General features: G+C 41.8%; 1 protein-coding gene across 3 annotated transcripts; it reads right to left on the bottom strand.

The window, feature by feature from the left end:
* Nucleotides 1-1,586: 1,586 nt before the first annotated feature.
* galnt11.S (polypeptide N-acetylgalactosaminyltransferase 11 S homeolog) lies at nt 1,587-20,169 on the bottom strand. Of its 3 annotated transcripts, none has more exons than XM_018268732.2 (12): nt 20,043-20,169; nt 17,912-18,229; nt 15,780-15,903; nt 13,385-13,551; nt 13,094-13,219; nt 11,607-11,856; nt 7,589-7,706; nt 7,137-7,289; nt 6,125-6,343; nt 3,909-4,013; nt 2,534-2,671; nt 1,587-2,121 (listed from the first exon to the last, which is right to left on the bottom strand). In XM_018268732.2, the coding sequence occupies exons 2-12, from the start codon at nt 18,189-18,191 to the stop codon at nt 1,990-1,992; spliced, it is 1,812 nt and encodes a 603-aa protein (XP_018124221.1). In that variant the 5' UTR covers nt 18,192-18,229; nt 20,043-20,169; the 3' UTR covers nt 1,587-1,989.
* Nucleotides 20,170-25,035: the final 4,866 nt, after the last annotated feature.

Genomic DNA, 25,035 nt, shown 5'->3' with positions numbered 1-25,035 from the left:
CCTATTGTAAAATATAAGGATATTATAAGTCACCGAGGAGTTCCATGGCCATATCAATTTTATACAGGTCATGGAACTCCGAGGTTACTTTACAAGGGTTACTTTATTTATAATACACAAGTTTTAGTGAGTCATGTGACAGAAATGACATCACTACTCACCGTTTATAACTGATGACATCACTTTATAAGGATCTAAGAAGATATTCATGGCTCTTGTGTATTATAATCCTGATATGTGGATGGTACTTATTCTTGCACTAAACAGGGGAAAACAAAGTAAAGTGCATTCTTGGTTGAACTGTTTTCTCATTGTGCTCGTAGAAACCAGGAAGTAGAATGTGACTTCATATTCAGATTTTTCCCTGTTTAGTGCAGGAGATAACAAATCATATGTATCAACTAATTACAACATTTTCTTCCAGGCTGCAAATCATACTAATGGATCTCTATAGTCACAAGCAGATTCCAGCACATCCCCTCGGCCAACTGGATTTGGAGCTGAACTTGAAATATTTGACCCATGGGGTAAAATTTGCTTAAAGGAGTAGTTCATCTTTGAGTCAACATTTAGTATGTTACAGAATGGCCAATTCTAAGCAACTTTGCAGTTCGTTTTCATTATTTTGTATAGTTTTTAATTATTTGCCCCTTTTCTTCTGACTCTTTCCAGTTTTCAAATGGGGGTCGGTGACCCCCATCTAAAAACAAATGGTCTGTAAGGCTACAAATGTATTGTTATTACTACTTTTTATTACTCATCTTTCTATTCAGGCATCTCCTATTCATAGTCCAGTCTGTTATTCAAATCAGTGCATGGTTGCTAGGGGAATTTGGAACCTAGCAACCAGATTAATGAATAAAAAGCCAAATAACTCAAAAACCACAAATAATAAAAATGAAAACCAATTACAAATTGTCTTAGAATATCCCTCTCTACTTCATATTAAACGTTAACTCAAAGGTGAACAACCCCTTTAAAGTTGATGAAAGGGAAATAAAACTTCATGAAGCCAAGGGGGTTATTTACTAAACTCCGAATGCAAAAATCATGAAAAATTCATGATTTTTTTTTTTTTTTCGGACTTTTAAAAAATCACTAATTTTCTGGAATTTATTAAACCCAGAGGATGGAAAAGTCTGAATCCAAAAATCCGGCATCTCAGACGTGTTGAGGTTGAATATAAGTCAATGGGAGAAGTTGCAAAGATTTTTTGATATGCGCTGGGTTTCGTGCAATACCCTGAAGTTTTCAGGTGAAAATTCCAAAAAAATCTTGAAAATCAATGGAAAACTCCGTAAACAATAGTGAAAATCTGATTCTTTTTTTCCCGCAAAGCAAATGTTCGGGAAAATGTAATAAAAAATAAGCGTAAACAACCCAAGCGGAGTTTGTAGCAGAAAATATTGAGAAATTCGGACTTTGATAAATAACCCCCTAAAAGTAGAACCCGATTGGTAGAATTGTTTTTTGATTATGGGAAAAACCATAAAACTTTTCATTTTATTGTGAAAAATAAATTTAAAAAAATCAAAATGTAACATTTAAAACCAGGAAAAATGGCAGCGGTTCCCATGGAGACAATGGAAGGTAAAACAGTTTAATAGAGACGGCACAGGCAGTGACTAGTTAGTAACAGCAGCGCAGGCCGAGTACCTAAAACCAACTTACATAAAACGCGGTCACATAAAACGCTGTCAAATAAAACACTCCATTTTTAACTCTACAATTTAAAATACAGTTTTAAAAAAAAAAATAAGATAAAAATTGTCAAATTATTTCTTTAAAAAAATGGCAAATTCTGTTTCTGAAAACAAAATCTCTGTAACCGTATCCCCCACGTGTGACCTGTTGGTGGGCTCCTCTGGCTTCCTGGAGCCGCTGCCATGCACAGTGTCAGCACAACCGGACTGGGCTCACCAGCATGAGATTAAATAGCAGCTTGGGGGCAAGTAATGCCTCTTGTAACCTTGTTGTTAGAATTGGGCCTCAGTTCTCCAGGTGCCACTGTTGGGAAGAGGATCCATCACAGATTGCCATGGACACGTAGCCTTTATGGCTGAGCGGATCCACGAGCTTTAAGCATTGACCAACTGAAACCTGATACAGACGGTTGGTTTTCTAAGGAAGAGGAGAAATTCTTATTATTCACCTTGCTCAGTGGAATAGAAAGATGAACTGTTATTCCTGAATAATTACGTCTTCTAGATTATGGAATATGCTTGAAAAAACAACAATTACATCTTTAGCGTTTCGAAAATGAGATCTGTTTTTGGGGTCAACAATAGGCTTGGGCGAATTTGACCCGTATCGTTAAAAATTCGCCACCGGCGAAATGTCACCAACGCCCGTTAAAGTCTATGGTTGATTGATGCTCGCCAATTTTTTTTTGACGCCCAGCGTCATTTCGGAGGCGAAAAAAATTTGCTCATCCCATGTCAACAACACTAAAATAGATCAAGCAAAACTTTTTGAAAAGTAAGTGAATATAAAATCATATTTTTTGCATAAAATGGTGAAACAAATGACGTACCCCAAACACCCACTGCTGAGACCCCCCTGAGCCGTGGCATTTCATAAGTCGAGGGGGATCAGACGAGCGGGTCTCGGACATATCCAGACAAAGCAGGTTGCTCAGAATCAGCTCGTGCTCCTCGTTGTAACTCCATACCTGAGAGGGTTAAGACATTTATAATCATTAGACAGTGGGTTTCACCATGACTATTTTATATTGAGTTTTTTAAAGGAACACTTCAGTATAAAAATAAAAACTGGGTAAATAGGCTGTGCAAAATAAAAAAATGTATCTAATATAGTTAGTTAAAGGGCATGTAAAGTCCAAAAATAAAATCCCATTTTTACTTTCTTTAATGAAAAAGAAACCTATTTCCAATATACTTTAATTAAAAAATGTGTACTGTTTTAATAAGAAACCTGACTGTATGCAGTGAAATTCTCCCTTCGTTTACTGCTGTGGATAGGAATTGTCAGACGGTCCCTAACTGCTCTGCAGGGAAACAATCATACTTATGAACAGCAGGGGGAGCCCCCGCCTTACTTCCCAGCCATGCAGAACTCAAGCAGCTTTGTTTGTTTCCCTGTAGAGCAGTTGGCGACTGTGTTGAGATTTGTATTGGATTTTATTTTTGCCTTTACATCCCCTTTACTGTTTCCAACTCCAGCTGCAGGGACAAAGATCATGGAGCCAGATTTAAACAGATAAACTGGGATTCTATTTGGAGGATTATTTTGCTGCAGCCACTGGTTCTGCAGAGTCGGAGAAAGTTTGTATTAAACAATACAAAAACTATAAAATCCACATTAGATTACATGACAACACAGGACCCAGTGCAGTCTGTATATTCTGATTATTAATCAGTCTTGCTGTATCGGCTTCTGACAGATATTATTTGACTTGTGCTGTTTTGATAATTTATGACGATCCCTAAGCAGCCCAGACCACACTGAGCATGTGCACAGTCTTGGTCTTGCAAAGATGTATAACAAAGTTACAAGATGGTGACCCCCTGTGGCCAACTTTGAAAGCATAAATCATTTGTTTGATTAGGCTTGTGGTGCAGTAAGTTCATGTTTAATATACAAAATAAATCATTTCTAGCCTTATTCTATTTTAGACTTTACTTCCACTTTAACCAAAAATGTAATGTATAAAGACTGGATGTGTAACATAATAGCCAGAACACTAACTCAGAGTTAGAGCTGAAAAGCAGGAAGTAGTGTTCTGGCTATTATGTTACACATCCAGTCACTCCAGCCTTTATACATTACATTTTTGGCTAACTAACTATATTAGATACATGTTTTATTTTGCACAGCCTATCTATTTACCCAGTTTAACACTGAACTGTTCCTTCAAGGCGGGGGGTGAATGATACAATAGGCCCGACCTGTTCAGAATCATTAAAGTCGCACTCCTTTGTCACCACTAATCCTCCTTTCTGGCTGGGGTGCCCCTGTGCTACGAGACATTTATTGGTCGGCATGTTGATCAGCTGGGAAAAGACAAGAGTTGTTAGAAACCCGCTGTGTTTAGTAGGAAGGAAAAGTTCACGACACAGAAGCAGAGAGGGAGCGACTCCTGGAGACTGAGTATAGGGGGGAATGTTTATTTCTGGGAACACAGGGAAAAGCCTCCAGTCTGTTTCAATCTCACTAGAGTAATGGTTAGTGAGAAGCAGGGCAGCAACCAGTGGCCAATAATCTCAAGGGGAGAGTCTGTGTTTCCTGGAGCTGACAGAGGATTCTGCACACAAGAGCTGACAATTTCTGCCCTCTTGGACATGGTTAAAGGAGAACTAAAGCCTAACTAAAGAAGTAGGTAGAAATGTTGTACATGATGTTTTGTGCTTCTGTACCAGCCCAAGGCAACCACAGCCCTTTAGCAGTAAAGATCTGTGTCTCCAAAGATGCCGCAGTAGCTCCCCATCTTCTTTTCTGCTGATTCACTGCACATGCTCTGTGCTGCTGTCACTTACTGAGCTTAGGGAACCACTCACAATATACAGTACACATAGAATAGAAATGTCACAATATAAGGCTGATTAGTAATTAATACACATAATTACTACATGGCAGCACAGAAACCAGTGCAATTAGCATCAGAATTGAATAATCAGCAAACCTGTAGCATCAGCTTATATTACAGCCAGGGAAGCTCATTTTCTGCTGGATAATTAGTGACGAGCCCTAAGCTTAGCTTCTCAACAGCCAATCAGAGCCCACTGAGCATGTGAGTGTCACAGACACTTTCCAAGATGGTGACCCCCTGTGACAAGTTTGAAGTCCTGGATCATTGCTGCTATTGACAAGCTGAAACGTTAGCCTCGTGCAATAAGTTCACTATATAAAATATGCCATTTTTAGCCACATTCATTTTGCAGTTTAGTTCTCCTTTAAAGGGGTGGTTCACCTATAAGTTAATTTCCAGTATGTTATTGAATTTAAACAACATTTCATTGGTCTTCATTATTTATTTTTGATAAGTTTTTGAATTATTTGCTTTCTTCTGACTCTTTCCCAACTTTGAAATCGGGGTCACTGACCCCCATCTAAAAAAAACAAATGTGCTGTAAGGCTATAAATGTATTGTTATTGCTACTTATTATTACTCCTCTTTCTACTAAGGCCTCTCCTATTCAGATTCCAGTCTCTTATTCAAATCAATGCATGGTTGTTAGGGTAATTTGGACCCTAGCAACCAGACTGCTGAAATTACAAACGCGAGATCTGCTGAATAAAAAGCTAAATAACTTAAAACCCACAAATAATAAAAAATAAAAACCAATTGCAAATTGTCCCAGAATATCACTTACTACATCATACTAAAAGTTAACTCAAAGACGAACCCCTTTAAAGGGGACCCGTCACCCAAAAAAATTATTCAAAATCCTATTTTATCAGATTAGTCAAGGAAAATTAACTTTAATTACGCTATATAAATTATTTGAATTTTGTTTCCTTCAGTCTGGGATTTCAAAATTATAGCAAGCAGGCAGGAGCCATTTTGTGCACACTGTTATTAAGACAAGCCTTGTATCATCTCAGAATCTTGTTTGTGCACCAGAATGGGGGACCCGATGTCCATCCCCATGTACTGGCTACACAATTATATGGTAAAGAGAACAGGGGGAATGTGTGGAGAGCAGTGACATCTAGGAAGTGCTGAATTGAAAGTGAAAGTAATTGTCTGCCCCGCCTCTATGCCACGGGCATAGAGGAGGGGCAGACAATATTTGATTGACAGCTGAGATTTTTAAATGAGCTTACAACAGCTATGAATGCTTAAATAAAAAATAGAAATTGGATTTCATGTTTAATTTGAAAAGGACTTTTATTATACAGATTTTTGTGTCTGGGTGACAGGTCCACTTTAATATTTAGGTTTCTTTGCCCTTTAAAGCAGAACACATTCACATGCTGCACACAGAGATTGTACCCTCCATGCAGGAAATATATTAGTTTGGATGAGCCTAAAACCCCCAGGAAGTAAATTTAGGGCCCATGGACGACTACATGTGACTGTCATGTGACTGTTATGTATCAAGGTGCAGCACATAGAGGCAAATGAAACACAAAGAGCGGTTGCTTAGAGTTTATTTCTTACCCTGCCTCGCTGCAGTATTTTTGGTCTTTTTTGTCCCTTGTTAATGAACACAGGGGGCTGGGGCTTAGCGTTGGGCCCGGGGAGCTGCATCTCGGGGTAGATATTGTCCAGATACCACTTAAAGGATTTGCACTTCAATCTTTTCCTCAGGGCCAAACGCTCACTGATGTCCCCGTAATCTTTATTCCTCAGCTCCGGCCTCAGAGCAAAATACTGATCCTACAGGAGAAACCAGCCAATGAGACGGACACACACAGATCTGCACATTCCTGGCAGTATAACTCCCCCCCCCCCCGCCATGTGCACTTTCCTTCTCCCGATCTTAACCATGGGGCCCTCCTGTGATTGACACCTCATTGTCTGCACTGGGGTTGGGACACATGAGTTGGGTGAATGCACCCGACCTCTTCATATCTATATATCTAATCTGTCTGTCTATCTATATCTACTTATATCTATATCTACTTATAGCTGTCTCTCTTCAATCTGTGGGTTCTGGCAAATGCCAGAGGGGCTGCTATAAGGTCCCATAGAAAGTCAGTATTTAGTGGGCTGGTGGGGACTGGGTGGGCCTCTATGTGGACTGATTGGGCCTCTGTGTACCTGAAATGCCAGGGCCTATTTTCATTCTCAGTCCAGACCTGTCTCTCTACCTATATATCTCTTTATGTCTCTATCTATCTCTATGTTCATCCCTCTCTCTCTCTTAATCTCTTTAGCTCTCTGTTCATCCTTTTATCTATCTATCTATCTACCTCTCTCTCTGTTCATCTATCTCTCTCTACCTATCTCTATCTATCTATCTTCTATCTCTATCATCTCTCTCTATCATCTATCTCTCTCTATCATCTATCTCTCTCTATCATCTATCTCTCTCTATCATCTATCTCTCTATCTATATATCATGAAACTAAATCAGCACATTAGGATTTGGGGGTGTCAGGGTGTTCATGCTGCTGCCACACAGTGGGTTGGGTGCGCTTTTTCCAAAAACATTCCTAGTATCGAGCACCTTATACTCATCCATCCACACGTGTGCCAGGCGCAGGGAGTTGTAGGCCATGGTATCATGTCCTCCAGGTGAACCATAAGGGCGTCTCTTACGGAAAATATGGCCGACCCGGGAGCAGGGTACAATCAACAGGCTGCCACCACACATCCAGATCTGCCAGCAATAAACATATTGAAACTTGTGTTTAGAATGGCTAATTCTAAGCAACTTTTCCATTGGTCTAAATTTTTACTTTTTTTTTTTTTTTTAAATAGTTTTTGAATTATTTGCTTTCTGGACTCTATCCAGCTTTCAATGCTCTGTAAGACTACAAATGTATTGTTAATGCTACTTTTCACTACTTATCTTTCTACTATTCCTATATTCCGGTCTCCTATTCCGGTCTGTTATTTAAATCAATGCATGGTTTCCCTGCCCGGTTACTCTGTACATGGGATAAAAACCATATTTACCCGGAAAGAGATTTCTAGGTTTTCACCACCCCAGATGTCCATGCCGCTGTCATAGTGTCCTAATGTGTTGAAGTATTCCCTGTCCATCACAAAAAGACCCCCGGCCATGGTGGGAGACCTGGAAGAAAACAAATACACAGTTAATAGGCCTCACATTACAAGGGGACTCCTAATAAACCCTGACTATGTCTGGGCCAGTACTGGGCTCAACAACACAATCACTAGAACACAAGTAGCCAACCTACAACACTGAAACATGTCTCAAGCTGTTGCTTTGAATGACGGAACTAATATTAAGTTGTATAACAGTGTTCCTGTGCTGCACATCTGTGTTACATGGACTCCACCAACTTCCAACAACCTGTTCCACAATTCTCCTGCATTTCTTGCTTTTGCCTCACAAACACCATTTTTGAGGTCACCCCTCAAGTTTTCTATTGGATGAAGGTGCGGGGATTGGGCCCCTCCATAACGTCAATCTTGTTGGTGTGGAACCAAGATGTTGCTCATTTACTGGTGAGTTTGGTGTTGTTGGCTTGTTGAAACCCCCATTTCAAGTATTCTGATGTACTGAAACTGGTCCATGATCCCTGGTATGAGATAAATAGACCCAACACCAGAGTATGAGAAACTTCCCCATATCATGATGATTGTGGCCCCGGCTTCACTCTTTATTATCAATTCAGTGTTTGGGGGTCGTCTGAAAAACTTTCTGTGGCCCCTAGACCCAAAAAGAACAATCTTGCTTTCATCAGTCCTCAAAATGTTGCTCCATTTCTCTTTAGACCAGTCAGTGTGTTCTTTGACAAATTGTAAGCTCTTCAGCACGTCTTCTTGCCGATAACTTGGCTTCACTTAGACGTCTTCTAATTATAACAGTATCACAGGTAACGTTACACCTTCTTTCATCTTATTGGAGCTGATCATTGGCTGAGTCTTTGCCATTTTGGCTATTCTTTTATCCATTCCAATGGAAGTTTTCTGCTTTTCTTCCAAGTCTTTCAGGTTTCGGTGCCATTTTAAAGCATTTGAGATCATTTTAGCTGAGCAGCCCATCATTTTCTGCACTTCTTTATATGTTTCCCCATCAACTTTTTAATAAAAGTCCACTGTTCTGAACAATGTCTGGAAGGAGCAATTTGAGTCAGATTATCAGAGAGAAATGCACTATAACCAGCGGCACAATATTTGCTCCTTCCTTCCTTGAATAAGGGTCGGAATTGACAACTGTTTATTCCCAGAATGAACGAGCTCTAATTGAACCCCACACTGCTATTATCTGGAACAACCCCCAATGACACAGAATCAGTAGTATGTCATGACTGTTGGGTCTGTAGGTTTTCTTTTACTCTACTACGCCTACTAGTAAATTATTTGCCATGTAAAAATATAATTTCTATTAGTCATAGTCATCAATTAGTCATCCTAGGAGGCCAGCTAGAAAAACAGGGACTCAATTGGAAAATACAAGCCCCTTGCATGCATAGCCCAACTAATCCCCACCAGCTCCTCTAATGGCCTATGAATTGAAGGTTTGCATTTCAAGTCTCTACTTTGCCAGGATTCCATAGCCGTAGTACCCCCTTAATGGACGCTCCAACTGCCATATTGCTTGGCGTGGCTGCAAATTACTCCCCCACAGTGCTGCAGGCAACAGACAAAGGCTCAGGAGTATATAGTGCTGAGTGACACGGATCATGTTCCCCAATATTTGGAGAAGTGATCCCCAACCAGTGGTTCACAAGTAACATGTTGCTCCCCAAACCCTTGAAAGTGGCTGCCAGTGGCCTCAAAGCAGGTTCTTATTTTTGAATTTCAGGCTTGAGACTGGTTGATAAAAAAAAAAAAAAAACTGGAGTGCTGCCAATAAGAGTCTACTGGAGGCTGCCAGTCCACATAGGGGCTACCGAAGAGCCAATTACAGCCCTTATTTTGCACCAGTCAGGAACAATTTTAATGCTTCGTGTTGCTCCCCAACTCTTTTTACATTTGTACGTGGCTCACAAATATAAAAGGTTGGGGGACCCCTGATCTAGAGGACTAATATTGAGTTATGCCGCTGCTACGGCTCATACTCTACCAGCAACTCTCACAGACAGATGATTTGATGCAGTTCCTGCTACTCTAATTTACTGTTACAGCCAGCAATGTGGCAGCTCCCATACCCAATTAGGTCACTGCATGTTCTGTGCATGAATTAACCTATGCCTTCATTCTAAAGAAAATTAAAAAAAAAAACATGGGTGTATTTCCCCTTTAAAATAAATGTACAACAGTGCCCAAGGCTTTTGGAAAATGCAGATTTATATGGGGCCTTTCTGGAAAATTAAAAAATTACACACAGACTCTCTCCCCCCGCCCCATACTACAGAGTTTGTAGGCCTGCGGAGTAAGGAATCAGCCCAACTGCAAAGCAGTTTCCAGCACAAATCCAAGTAGCAGATTGAGCCGCATCCTTTGCTTTGGCAGAATCATCTCTTGGCCTCTGCTGAGTCGGATTCTTTATGAGCAGAACTACAAAACAACAGGGCTGCCAGGAAAAGACATTTGAGCTCTTGGCAGCGACAGGGCCCAACGATATTCCCTGCGTTTGTGAATGGGCTCCGAGCTCAGTAGGGTCAGGGATTCTGCTCGTGTTCTGTACAGACACACAACTACACATGTATAATACCCCTACATTCAGACCACTAGTCCTGTCTCACAATAAGGGATCGTAGAGAGAGACAGTCATCAATAAGGAGTTACAAATAGTGCCTTATGCCCTTTGTGGGGGGACTGTGAGGCCCATCTGGGATTATGAGTTACTTTCTCTAATGGGAATGTGAGAAACTTGGCTGCCAGTGTAAAATATCAGAACAGAGGAGTTTAAGGCTCAAATATACAATATTCCGCCAGTGTGTTACTCATTGTATCCTTAGATATTCTGCTTGGACACAGATATCCCATTGCTTTCATGGTGCAGAATTAGCTGAAGGAAGAAGTGATTCTCTGCCTCTAACCCAGAGGTCTCCAGACTTCAAAGAATTCTGCACAAAAACATGGCCCTAACCGCTACTCTTCTATAGTTCAATGGGTTTCCTACACCTTCATTTATTTTACTGCCAATATCTATACTTTTTTTTTTAAAAAAGCATTGGCCAATTTTGGCCTACATGTTCAGATTTAGTCAGCCAGTTTGGACCGAGGCTGGTCCAACAGATAATCCCACAATGCTGGAACGAACAGAATACAAAACGATGGCCCCTCATATGTCCATTCAGCTTACAGGACGATCAGAACGTGTACAGCCTGAGTATGGCCACCTTTACCTCTTTAACAACATTTAGGGGCCGATTCACTAACTTCGAGTGAAGGATTCGAAGGTAAAAAACTTCGAATTTCGAAGTTTTTTTTGGGCTACTTCGACCTTTCGACTACGACTTCAAATCGAACGATTCAAACTAAAAATCGTTCGACCATTCGATAGTCGAAGTACTGTCTCTTTAAAAAAAAAAATTCTACCCCCTAGTTCGCCATCTAAAGGCTACCAAAGTCAATGTTAGACCCCATAGGCTTGGCTAACTTTTTTTGATCGAAGGATATTCCTTCGATCGTTGGATTAAAATCCTTCGAGGATTTTATTGTTCGATCGTAGGAATTATCCTTCGATCGTTTGATCCAACTATCTGCGCTAAATCCTTCGACTTCGATATTCAAAGTCAAAGGATTTTAATTCCTAGTCGAATATCGAGGGTTAATTAACCCTCGATATTCGACCCTTAGTGAATCGGCCCCTTAATGTCCCAGTGCCTGTATTTATTGACTCTCACAAGAATATACATGTCCCTGCCAGCATGTAAATTCTGTGCTACAAATGTCAGACTTGCAGGACTAGCGCTCCCTGTTTAGAACCTGTTCCCTTTTGGAATGATTTCTCTGCATCTGCAGTGTGTCCATCTCTGGCCAGATTTTATTTAGTCTGGTTTGTGGATCAATACTCTTTGGTCCACTGCAATACTCATTGTACTATTTTACTTACCTGAACGGAGCAGTATATCCCTCAGGGCCTCCCAGCTCTGAGAGAGGAACGGGATCCCACTTGAAATGTAGGCCCCAGTTAAACCCCCCACGTACAACAGGGGAAGAGCTGTAGATTAGGGTGTCAGAACTGATGATATCAATGACAGGACAGACCACTGTTTTGGGGTTCTCTCTGATAGGGGCAAGAAGGGGCTGCAGCCACATCTCATTCACCTCACAGTGACTGTCCAAAAAGACAAGGACGTCGCCTGCAATGCAACAAGGAGAAAGGTAAGTGTCCTAGCAGAATTTTGATAGTAGGAAGACTGTCGAGATATGGTATAGTGAACAACAGATTGGATATGAGACTATCTGTACTAGAAAACCACATTGTAGCGTCCAGCACCAGGTTGGGTACCTGCAGAATACCCACTAAGGGGTTGGGTTTTGGATGAAAAAGCCTCTCTGGTCCACGATAACCCTGTTTAGGGTCTTGGGAAACGTGCAGGTTGCTATAAACAGTAAAATTCCAGAGTGACATCATTGCTGGTTTATTGTGACATCACTTCTGGATTATGCAGTTAAAAGGTGTATAGAGGTTGGCTTGCCTGTAATCCCCCCTAAAACTCAGGTAGTGGGTCGGCACATGACCAAACCCTTCCCCTTTAAGAGCACCCTAACCTAATGTTCTACACTGAAACAAATAACCAAAACATATATTCAACATTCCCAGTAGTTTGATTCCCTACCCTTTAGTTAACACAATTAGGGGTTTTCAGCGGAGAGTAATTTCCAATAAGAAACTAATTATTAGCATGGGAATCAATCTACTAGATCTAATTCTATGGTGTTCGTAAAGGACTATTCCATTTAAATCTCTTTAAAGGGATTCGGTCATAGCTTTTATTTCTAAATGACACTGTTTACACTGCAAATAATTCACTCTACAATATAAAATTTAATTCCTGAACCAACAAGTGTATTTTTTTAGTTGTAATATTGGTGTGTAGGTGCATCTCAGGTCATTTTGCCTGGTCATGTGATTTCAGAAAGAGCCAGCACTTTAGGATGGAACTGCTTTCTGGCAGGCTGTTGTTTCTCCTACTCAATGTAACTGAATGTGTCTCAGTGGGACTTGGATTTTTACTATCGAGTACTGTTTTTAGATCTACCAGGCAGCTGTTGTCTTGTGTTAGGGAGCTATTATCTGGTTACCTTCCCATTGTTCTGTTGTTAGGCTGCTGGGGGGGAAAGGGAGGGGTGATATCACTCCAACTTGCAGTACAGCAGTAAAGAGTGACTGAAGTTTATCAGAGCACATATCACGTGACTGGGGGCAGCTGGGAAACGGACAATATGTCTAGACATGTCAGATTTCAAAATTAAATATAAAAAAATCTGCTTGCTCTTTTGAGAAACGGATTTCAGTGCAGAATTCTGCTTGAGTTTTGAAAAAAAAAAAAAAAAAATTTCCCCATAACAGTATCCCTTTAACGTTGACTCTACCTGTCGCACGAGAAGCCCCGACCATCCTGCCACGGATCAGCCCCTCTCGCTGTTTGTTTCTCACGAGCTTCACTTTCTCGGAAAGGTTCTCTTGCATGTAATTGTCCAAGTCCTTCTTCAGGTCATCTAATGACGAAGCACAATTAGTGCTCATAAATAATACAAAGCGCCTGCACACACTAAAGCCTTGATCACTAAGGACACACGCCAAGAAGACAAGGTTTATCAATTACCAGTGGGTGCTAAAGAGCTCCCTCTAGAGGAGGAGCATCGTAAGTAAACTGAAAGTACCTAGTTCACTATTATCATCCACTAGTATGATCTCGTGGAGTAGCTGGGCTGGGGTCCGGTCCAACACACTATGGACAGTGCGCAGCAAGGCAGAAAAGGCTTCATTATAAAAGCAAATAACAATGCTGGCATGGGGCAGATCAGCCGGGTAAGTCTTCTTGGAGCACCTGCAAAGGGAAACAACACAGAGACATGACAAATGCAGAACACTCAATAGCAACGTTCAATTTGTATTGGTCTATTAGGCCATTATTTTATTAGGTCTATGTCCCCTTTAAAGATTTAGATGGGAGAGTCCTGGAAGGTCTGTTTGCTTTCATACCAACACCCACTACTAAAGTATGCGGAGGCGGGTGGGGGCAATTACTTTTGCTTTGAAATGTGTTTCTGGTGAATGCAGTTGAGTAAGAAGCTGCCGCACACATGAGTAGTGCAGGAGTGTTTCGTTGGCAGCCTGAGGGCGTATTGGGAGGAGCAGCTGGGCCTGTGAGTGACTAGAGGTGCTAGTGACGGGCAATGGAAATCTTTCAGGGACCACATGGCTCTCAGCTGTTGCACTGCTTTACTCTCACGCCCTCACCGTGGCACAGCCAGGACACTTTATAGCTTTCAGAGTTCACGGGATGCTGGGAGTTGTAGTTTAAAAATATCTTACAGTGATTATACTGATTATATATCAGTCTCCATACGAAGCTTACAATCTAAGGTCCAAATTATCCTTCTTGTTGGGAGGCAACTGTATGCCCAGAGCAAACGCATGTATATACAGGGAGAACATACAAACTCCTAGCAGGAACCCAGCCAGACAGCAGAGCTAACCATCCATACCGAGGGCACCCATACACTTGCAACATCTACTTATATTTACTTTTGAATGTAAACACTATTTGCTGCCAGGGAAGACAGGACGTCTGTTATTAATGAAGAGTTTATTTACACTGCAGGCGGGGGTAATGGCCTGTGACTTGGAGCCACACAGACTGAAGAAATGTTTTGATCATTCCATACACAGCAGTGTTTGCATTGCTGATCTAATGTGAGGCTTCCTAACGGGGCTTGGGGCTTCCTTAATGGGGCTCGCGGCTTTCTTATGGGGCTCGAGGCTTTCTTATTGCTGATCTAATGTGTGGCTTCCTTATGGGGCTCGGGGCTTCCTTAATGGGGCTTGCGGCTTCCTTATTGCTGATCTAATGTGAGGCTTCCTTATGGGGCTCGGGGCATTCTTATTGGGCTCGTGGCTTACTTATGGGGCTCGCAGCTTACTTATTGCTGATCTAATGTGAGGCTTCCTTATTGCTGTTATAATGTGAGGCTTCCTTATGGGGCTCGGGGCTTCCTTATTGCTGATCTAATGTGGGGCTCGGGGCTTCCCTATGGGCTTTGGGGCTTCCTTATGGGGCTCTGGCTTCCTTATTGCTGGTCTAATGTGAGACTTCCTTGTGGGGCTCAGGGATTCCTTATGGGGCATGGAGCTTTCTCATCCTCATGGCAGAAAATACAGGTATTTATAACAGCCTGAAAGTGAAATATGCAGGTTACTGAGACCATGGGGCTACACATCTTAGCTATGAGGAAAGACTGGCCAAATTGGGGATGTCCATGCTGGAGAAGAGGCGCTTAAGGGGTGATATGATAACTATGTATAAATATATAAGGGGATCATATAATAATCTCTCTAATGCTTTATTTACCAGTAGGTCTTTCCAGCTGACACAAGGTCACACATTCTGATTAGAAGAAAAGAGGTTCCACCTAAATATTTTGAAGGGGTTTGTTACAGTGAGAGCTGTGAAGATGTGGAATTGTCTCCCTGAATCAGTGGTACAGGCTGATACATTAGATAGGTATAAGAAGGGGTTGGATGGTGTTTAGCAAGTGAGGGAATACAGGGATATGGGAGATAGCTCATAGTACAAGTTGATCCAGGGACTGGTCCCATTGCCATTTTGGAGTCAGGAAGGAATTTTTCCCCCTCTGAGGCAAATTGGAGAGACTTCAGATGGTTTTTTTTGCCTTCCTCTGGATCAACTGGCAGTTAGGCAGATATAATAATAAAAAAAAAAAAAAGTTGAATTTGATGGACGTGTGTCTTTTTTCAACCTTACTCACTATGTTACATATATGTGCAGTTTTCAATCTCTTTATGTATGGGGGGGGGGGGGGCACGGTACAATGGTGCACTGGAGTCTTTGTGTATTCTGGTTTCCTCCCACACTCCAAACACACACAGGCATGTTAATTAATAAAACTGCTCCTAGCGTGTGTGACTGTGACCTCAGATTGTAAGCTCCACTGGGGCAGGGGCTGATGGGAACAGTTGAAATTACTGGTTGAAATTGCCATATCAGTGCTGTACAGATAGATCCTGACACAGGCTAGAAAGAAAAGGACCTACTTGGAGTCCCTTGTGTCTGGCACATCTCTGTGGTAGCCAAGTCTATTGCTGATTAACAGATTGAAGGCGTGCTTCTGGTATCCAACGTCTCGCACATCCTGATCTTGTTCATTGAATATCATGCCTGAAAGAGAACTTGTAAGGGTTAAATCACATGTAAGGGAGCTAAGCATGGAGGACTGGTATCACAGAATACGGTATAGCCCGAGCAGTCACAAGCTTGCCTGTATTTAACCATAGAGCATATTAGCGCTGCTGTCACTTTAAGCCTAGTGCAAAACACGTCTCACTGGTGGATTCCATAGTGAGGGTGAGTAGTAGCAGATGAGAGCGCAATAGTCTGCCCAATTAGCAGTCACTTGCAGAAGAATGTCTGTATTTCTCTGTAGCATCTGTGCTACATCTGCCGTATATTCCGTGCTGGGCCTTTATAGATTTATTGGCGGCATAAGGATTTAATGGATTTTATATAAAGCAGATGGGGAGGTCAAACCAGGGATGTGAATAGTTGGGGGTTATGGACAGTATATAGATGACTTTTGCTGGGGTCGCCCAACAACTAGGAGAAAGACACAGTAGTCTGGTTATGTTTTTCTGTCCCTTCCTGCACTGCTGATTCCGACTCTTGAAAATGTAGCAGAATTCAGCCTTTCTGATTCTCCAGGGGTCTGTCACTGGTTCTGCTTCCAAAGTAAGAATCACCAGGACGAATAATAGAAAGGGACAGAATTTTCTTCTGGGTCAGCTAGAACGTAGGTCAGATTTTCAGAAAAATGCTGAACCTAATGGACGCTGGCTGTCTCTCACATCTCCAGGAGACCCCCATGCACTTGCTTCAAAGTCAACAACCACAATAGGCTTGCGCTCTACTTGCCCTTTAGTCTCAACAGGCTGGTTATACATTGGCTGTTCTTATTCTCTTATCTGCACGATCACACGGAAGAGGTGCAAGAACATTGGATGGAAAAGACGGAGAAGATTTTTGGCTTTTTATAAACCAATTCAGCTGCTGGGATCAGAGCAGGACTTTGCGCAGCACCAATCACAAAAGGGTTATGATGCAAGCAGTATATCAATTTGCAATTGGTTTTCATTTTTGTATTATTTGTGGATTTTGAGTTATTTAGCCTTTTATTCCGCAGCTCTCCAGTTTGCAGTGTCAGCCATCCGGTTTCTAGGGTCCAAATTATCCTAGCAACATGCACCGATTTTTAAAAAGAGACTGGAATATGAATAGGAGAGGCCTGAATAGACAGATGAGTAATAAAAAGTAGCAATAACAAAACATTTGTAGCCTTACAGAGCATTTGTTTTTAGATGGGGTCAGTGACCCCCATTTTAAAGAGTCAGAGGAAGGCAAATAATTCAAAAACAATATAAAAAAAAATAAATAATGAAGACCTATTGAAAAGTTGCTTAGAATTGGCCATTCCATAACATACTAAAAGTTTACTTGAAGGTGGATCACCCCTTTAACAGGAGAAAGCGGATAGTTGATGTTATTGTGGTTTTACTGCTCTGCTTGAAAGGCTCAGACTGGCAACAGGTAACATATTTGGATTTTAACCAATGGGTAAAGAGGGCGGATCTGAACCCAAGTAAGAGGAAAAGCTGCAGCCCTTCTCCCTTCATATTTACACCCCCTATGACAATTAATCATGAAATAATGAGTATTTTGTGGGTTTGAACCCTCCAACATACAGGCAAGTCATTTAGCTCCTCATGTGCACCTGACTGACTGTGGGAATGGGACATTAGACTGTAAGCTCACTAGGGCAGAGACTACATCACTGGGGAATACGTTAGTGCTATACAAGCAATAACGGGAGAGGGGCACACAAAGATAATGTTTATGGGTTTCGGATAAAAAGAAAAAAATATTCTTCTTTAGGTCCCTCACCTGCAGCTATACAATTGTCATAGGGACTCTTCTAGGGAATTTCACTGCATTCAAAGGGACACAGCTTGGGTCATTGGGGGGTCACTGACCCTGCCAATCAAAAAAAGCAGATTAACTCTCAGTTGCATTGTCAGCCTGTATCCTGTGGGTAGGGCCAAGAAATAGACCTTCATATGGGTTGCATTAGTGCCCACATGACTTTACCAAAGAACGCAGCAATTCAGTGTCTCACCCAATTCCGGGGAGAGATCGGCGTTGGCTTCGGCCTTGGTTTCCAGCTGATTTCCATTGAGGCCCTGGTGAGAGGCGATGGGCTGCCCGGCGGAGTCCCTGGAGAGGCGAGGGTAGATTTTTTTAGGGAGAGGCTTATAGGGCTCCAACCCCTTGATGGGCACATGTCTGACGCCTTGGGTTTCCTCACTGAAGTTAAAGTAGATGAAAAGGAGAAGCGTCCAGGTCACAGACGTGAAGAGGCAGCCATAGCAGAAACAGCGAAGTGCGGCGCTGCCCATCCTCCCCCTAGCATCGTCCTGGCAACATCCTCAGTTCCCTGAAAAAACATGTCACATTAATAAATCATTGTTGGAACAAATCAGACAGTCTTGTACATATAGGGGGGGGGGAATAAGGTGAGAGTCCTGCCCCCGTCTCCAGCCAACTCTCAGCAACCCTGGCAAATATTCAGCTGCTCAAGGTCTCAGGGAGTTGCTGTACATAAAGAAGGCCCCACTGTTATAAGCCACAAAGCAGTAAATAGGAGGGGAGCAGCTCTGTGCAGTTTAGTTGCACAACTCCTGGCTCTGATGAAGGATTCTGGGAAATGTAGTTCTCAAAGGCTTCAGTGCCACCCACTTCCTGTTCCTGAGCACCACATACACCGCAGTGCCTCTTGCAAAGCAGATTCCTATGCGTGATAAAGCCCCTTACACGTAATATGTGCCCCGGGTACGTCTGTATACAAGCCTGACGCCCCTATACACAAGCCTGACACCCCTATACACATATACACAAGCCTGACGCCCCTATACCCAAGCCTGACACCCCTATACACATATACACAAGCCTGACGCCCCTATACCCAAGCCTGACACCCCTATACACAAGCCTGACACCCCTGTATACAAGCCTGACACCCCTATACCCATATACACAAGCCTGACGCCCCTATACACAAGCCTGACGCCCCTATACACAAGCCTGACGCCCCTATACACAAGCCTGACGCCCCTATACCCATATACACAAGCCTGACGCCCCTATACCCATATACACAAGCCTGACGCCCCTATACCCAAGCCTGACGCCCCTATACACAAGCCTGACGCCCCTATACACAAGCCTGACGCCCCTATACCCATATACACAAGCCTGACGCCCCTATACACAAGCCTGACGCCCCTATACCCATATACACAAGCCTGACGCCCCTATACCCAAGCCTGACGCCCCTATACACATATACACAAGCCTGACGCCCCTATACACATATACACAAGCCTGACGCCCCTATACACAAGCCTGACGCCCCTATACACAAGCCTGACGCCCCTATACACATATACACAAGCCTGACGCCCCTATACACATATACACAAGCCTGACGCCCCTATACACAAGCCTGACGCCCCTATACACATATACACAAGCCTGACACCCCTATACACAAGCCTGACGCCCCTATACACAAGCCTGACGCCTCTATACACATATACACAAGCCTGACGCCCCTATACACATATACACAAGCCTGACGCCCCTATACACAAGCCTGACGCCCCTATACACATATACACAAGCCTGACACCCCTATACACAAGCCTGACGCCCCTATACACAAGCCTGACGCCCCTATACACATATACACAAGCCTGACACCCCTATACACAAGCCTGACGCCCCTATACACAAGCCTGACGCCCCTATACACATATACACAAGCCTGACGCCCCTATACACATATACACAAGCCTGACGCCCCTATACACAAGCCTGACGCCCCTATACACATATACACAAGCCTGACGCCCCTATACACAAGCCTGACGCCCCTATACACAAGCCTGACGCCCCTATACACATATACACAAGCCTGACGCCCCTATACACATATACACAAGCCTGACGCCCCTATACACAAGCCTGACGCCCCTATACACATATACACAAGCCTGACGCCCCTATACACAAGCCTGACGCCCCTATACACAAGCCTGACGCCCCTATACACAAGCCTGACGAACCTATACACATATACACAAGCCTGACACTGAGCTACACAGACAACTGGGCTTCACAGATACCTGCAGCAGCGACACTCCCCGCCAGACCCCCGCTCCACAAAGGACACACAAACACAAACACACCGGCAGGAGTCTCGACAATCCCGTCTGTATCGTTACCTGAGCCCCTGCGACAGCGCGACTCGTATTTACTGCAAGCCCCGCCCTCTCCGTGACGATCAGTGTGGGACGGCCCCCGCCAATGACGTTCTATAGTAGAACCCCGCCTCCCTCGTGACGCGTAATTAAAGAGCCCGAGCCTTATGAGAAGCAATTGCTAGTGAGCTGTTAGTGTAGAGCTCATTGTGTAATGGAACACAGAGGTTCAGTCACACAGGCGAATGTTTATCTGCAGACCCAATAGCTCTCCATGAGGCAAAACTTTGTAACCCATGGCAACCGCCCAGTATAAAGGGTTAGATCTGTGGCAAAAATGAACGTGTAATGGACTTTAAGTGACCTGCAACGGTCTGATAACCTGGGCCTTTCTATAAGCTTTGTGTGGCCTCATAGATCTGCTCCCTGTCCCTCATGTGACTCCATCATTGTCACTACCAGGTCCCAACTAGAGTTGCCATCTTCTCCGGCCTTCCTATATATTTATCTTTATTCCCTATTAATAACATTGGGATCACTGACCTTCCTATATATTTATCTTTATTCCCTATTAATAACATTGGGATCACTGACCTTCCTATATATTTATCTTTATTCCCTATTAATAACATTGGGATCACTGACCTTCCTATATATTTATCTTTATTCCCTATTAATAACATTGGGATCACTGACCTTCCTATATATTTATCTTTATTCCCTATTAATAACATTGAGATCACTGACCTTCCTATAGATTTATCTTTATTCCCTATTAATAACATTGGGATCACTGACCTTCCTATAGATTTATCTTTATTCCCTATTAATAACATTTACATACCTCCCAACTGTCCCTTTTTCGGAGGGACAGTCCCTCTTTTGACAGCTCAACCCGCAGTCCCTCATTTGTACTGGAAAGTCCCTCTTTTCTCTGCACTGAACAGCCAGAAAAATAAACAAAGTTTCTCACTTAATTGGCTTTTAGCAGAGAGCCCAGAACAGCTAACAGGTGCAAATAAGATACTTTGTAACAATTTTGAGACACAAAAACACAGTTTAGATAAGGAGAAATATTTTCAAACTTTCATAACCTGCCAAATTTTGTAAAACGAACATGGTAATTGGGGGGTGTGACCACATAAAGGGGTGTGGTCAAAAAATTGCTGCGCTACGTGCGGGAAAAATTTTTTTTGTCCCTCTTTTTACTTCCAAAATGTTGGGAGGTATGCATTGGGATCACTGGCCTTCCTATATATTTATCTTTATTCCCTATTAATAACATCGGGATCACTGACCTTCCTATATATTTATCTTTATTCCCTATTAATAACATTGGGATCACTGACCTTCCTATATATTTATCTTTATTCCCTATTAATAACATTGGGATCACTGACCTTCCTATATATTTATCTTTATTCCCTATTAATAACATTGGGATCACTGACCTTCCTATATATTTATCTTTATTCCCTATTAATAACATTGGGATCACTGACCTTCCTATATATTTATCTTTATTCCCTATTAATAACATTGGGATCACTGACCTTCCTATATATTTATCTTTATTCCCTATTAATAACATTGGGATCACTGACCTTCCTATATATTTATCTTTATTCCCTATTAATAACATTGGGATCACTGACCTTCCTATATATTTATCTTTATTCCCTATTAATAACATTGGGATCACTGACCTTCCTATATATTTATCTTTATTCCCTATTAATAACATTGGGATCACTGACCTTCCTATATATTTATCTTTATTCCCTATTAATAACATTGGGATCACTGACCTTCCTATATATTTATCTTTATTCCCTATTAATAACATTGGGATCACTGACCTTCCTATATATTTATCTTTATTCTCTATTAATAACATTGGGATCACTGACCTTCCTATATATTTATCTTTATTCCCTAAATGGTTGTAGAAGGTTCCCATAGGCTAACATAGCACTTCGGCAGTTTAATTTAGCAAAGTATCGAAGTCGAAGTTTTTTTAAAGAGACAGTACTTCAATTATAGAATGGTCGGATATTCAAACGATTTTTACTTCAAATCGAAGTCGAAGTAAATTCGAAGTCGTAGTATCCTATTCGATGGTCAAAGTATCCAAAAAATGACTTCGAATTCACTTTCGACCCTTGATATATCTGCCCCTTAAAAAATCACGAATTTTTCAGAATTTATTAAAGCCAGAGGATGGAAAATTCTGAATCTGAAAATCTGGCATCTCAGATCTGTCGAGGTTGCATATAAGTCAATGGGAGAAGTCCTAATGATTTTTTGATGTGCACTGGATTTCGTGCAATATGAGTTTTCAGGTGAAAATTCCAAAAAATTTGTGAAAATCTGGTGAAATATCCAAAACATTTGTGAAAATCATATAAAATATCTGAAAAAATTGTGAAAATCTGATTTTTTTGTCCCACAAAGCAAATTTTCGGGAAAAAACCCAAGCAGGTTTGATTGGAGTTTGTAGCAGAAAATATTGAGATCAATTCGGACTTTGATAAATAACCCCCTAAAAGTTACCTATAGGTCATGCTGATTGTTTTTTCCTGAGAGGTTTGTTTTTGAAAGTAATTTGTTAGTTGAAGTTCCTAAACCTGACTGTTTTGCCAACCTGACTGTCACATCTCAGCCTGTCAGTTAAAGTTTCTAATGCTAACGGACTCCTGCTGCACAAATATGGCAGCCCCCTCATAAGCGATCACAGGAGTCAGACAGGTAATGTAAAAGCTTTGGGCAAATACTTTATGGCAAAATCATAAAAAGCATGCAAAGTCAGTTGTATGGTAGATGTAAAAAAAGGTTACATTTCTGGTGTTAGTATCTTTTTAAGGTGAAGTGCCCCTTTAATTGTACAGTTAGGCCCATGAATATTTGGACAGACAGTTTTTTGCTAATTTTGGTTCTGTAGAATATGGAGAAGCCGCACACCACACACTCCCAAAGGTTCTTATCCTGGTGCCCAGTGATAGAGGAATCGGCAGCCTCACAACAAGGGTAAGAAGAATTTCACCGGCACACAGGAATTGTAGTAGCAGGGCAAGCCCTTGCAATTTTATTATGCAGTAGTGCAACGTTTCGGGGTAAGCGTAAGGTTGCGAAGTTGCGCTAGTGTAAATTCGCCAAGCAAAGCGAAGTTACGCTAGCGATGGTTAATTTGCATACGGCGCCAAATTGAAGTTACAATGGAGGAATATGTAGCAGCACTACACAAGCCTGGAAAACCTTCAAAACATCAAATAAAATGTTTATTTTGTCCTACACATGTGCCTTACATGGACTATAAGGTGCCATGAGTTAGGAAATGTAGGGGGGAAGGAGGGGAGCCCCAAAAAAATTTTTGATCTTTTTCAGCCTATCACCCATAAAAAAGAAAAAACGCCAGCGTTTTTTGGGACTTAGAAAATTTTTTAACTTTTTTTGAAGCAATCCCTATCTACTCTATTGCACTTCGCCTGGTCTGAGGTGGCGAAGGAAGTCTGGCGTAAAAGGTAGCGTTCAGAAAAATGCGCACGTTAGTGAATTTGCATAGTTACGTCCGTTGCGCAAATTCGCCAGGTGCAAGGGTGCGAAGTAACACTAGTGAATTTACGCCAGCGTCCGAATCAAGGAAAATGCGCTACGCTAACGAATTAACGCTAGCGTTAGGCGCTTCGTCCTTTAGTGAATTTGCCCCTATATGTTTCACAATTTCTCTTGTTGATTTCTTCTCCTGAGCCATTTGTAGCGCTGGCTCATTTCTACTGGACTTTTGTGGCGTCTCAGGGCTGAGAGCTGCAGGTTTTTGTGCGGGGCGTAAAGAATTACAAAAGTCACATTTTTTCTATTTTTAGAGGTGAATGACGCAAAGGAAATACTTTTACTATTTTGATGTTATATCTTTAAATAAAGTCCTTTAACTGCATAAACACTGTCCTCTGTCTCGATTTTTTTTATACAGACTGTGCTGATTTAAAGAAAAAGTCATTGCCTTTTGTTGCATTAGAGGCAGTTGCGTCGCAGTCAAGAATTGCTCCTAAATCATATATTTCGATATGTTGTTGAGAGAAGAAATGTAACTAAATTTGCCATTGATCCTTATTACAGGTATGGGATCCTTTATCCAAAAACCCACTATCCAGAAAGCTCTGAATTACGGAAAGGCCAATTCCAATAGGGGCAAATTTACTAACGCATCGCAGCCTTCGCCGCTCTTCGCCAGGCAAAGTTTCGCCAGGGTGCCGCTAATTCACTAAAATCCAAAGTTGCGCTCAGGGAGGCAAAAGGTAGCGAAGTTGTGCTAGCGTTAATTCGTGAAGCAGAGCGAAGTTACGCTAGCGATGGCTAATTTGCATACGGCGCCAAGTTAAAGTACAATGGACGTATATGTAGTAGCAAATACATTACACTACACAAGCCTGGGAAAGCTTCATAAAACAAAATTTACTAACGGGCTGCTCAACATTGCCACCTGCTGTTCATTCCACATGCTTTTGCTCTCTATTCATTTCCGTGGCGTTTATAGAGGGTTTAGTAATGTGTCACTTTCATGAATTGATAATTATGCCCCTCAGAATTGAGTAGAACTGAATTTCACTCTTTGATAAATAAGCCCCAAGTGAGAGCTAAGCAAACAATGGACACAGGACTCAACAACCTTACACTAGGGGACAAATTTATCAAGGGTTAAATTTTAGAATTTTCGAAATTCGAATTAAGAAAAACCAACCGAAATGTATTTTTAAAAAAAAATCGAAGGTTTTTTTTTGCCTGGTGAATAGTCTGTATTCGTTCGAATTCGAATCATATGAATCAAAGTAATAGCGCATTTGATCGAATCCGAATCAAAGTTTTTTTCAGTGACTCCGAATAGGTTCTAGGAGGTCCCCCATAGGCTAAAACAGCAATTCGGCAGGTTTTAGATGGCGATTGGTCGAAGTTGAATTTTTAAAGAAACAGTACATGATAAGTT

This window comes from Xenopus laevis, chromosome 6S (genome assembly GCF_017654675.1).
Source record: "Xenopus laevis strain J_2021 chromosome 6S, Xenopus_laevis_v10.1, whole genome shotgun sequence".
Lineage (NCBI taxonomy): Eukaryota > Metazoa > Chordata > Amphibia > Anura > Pipidae > Xenopus > Xenopus laevis.
This window is presented reverse-complemented; position numbering and strand designations above follow the sequence as displayed.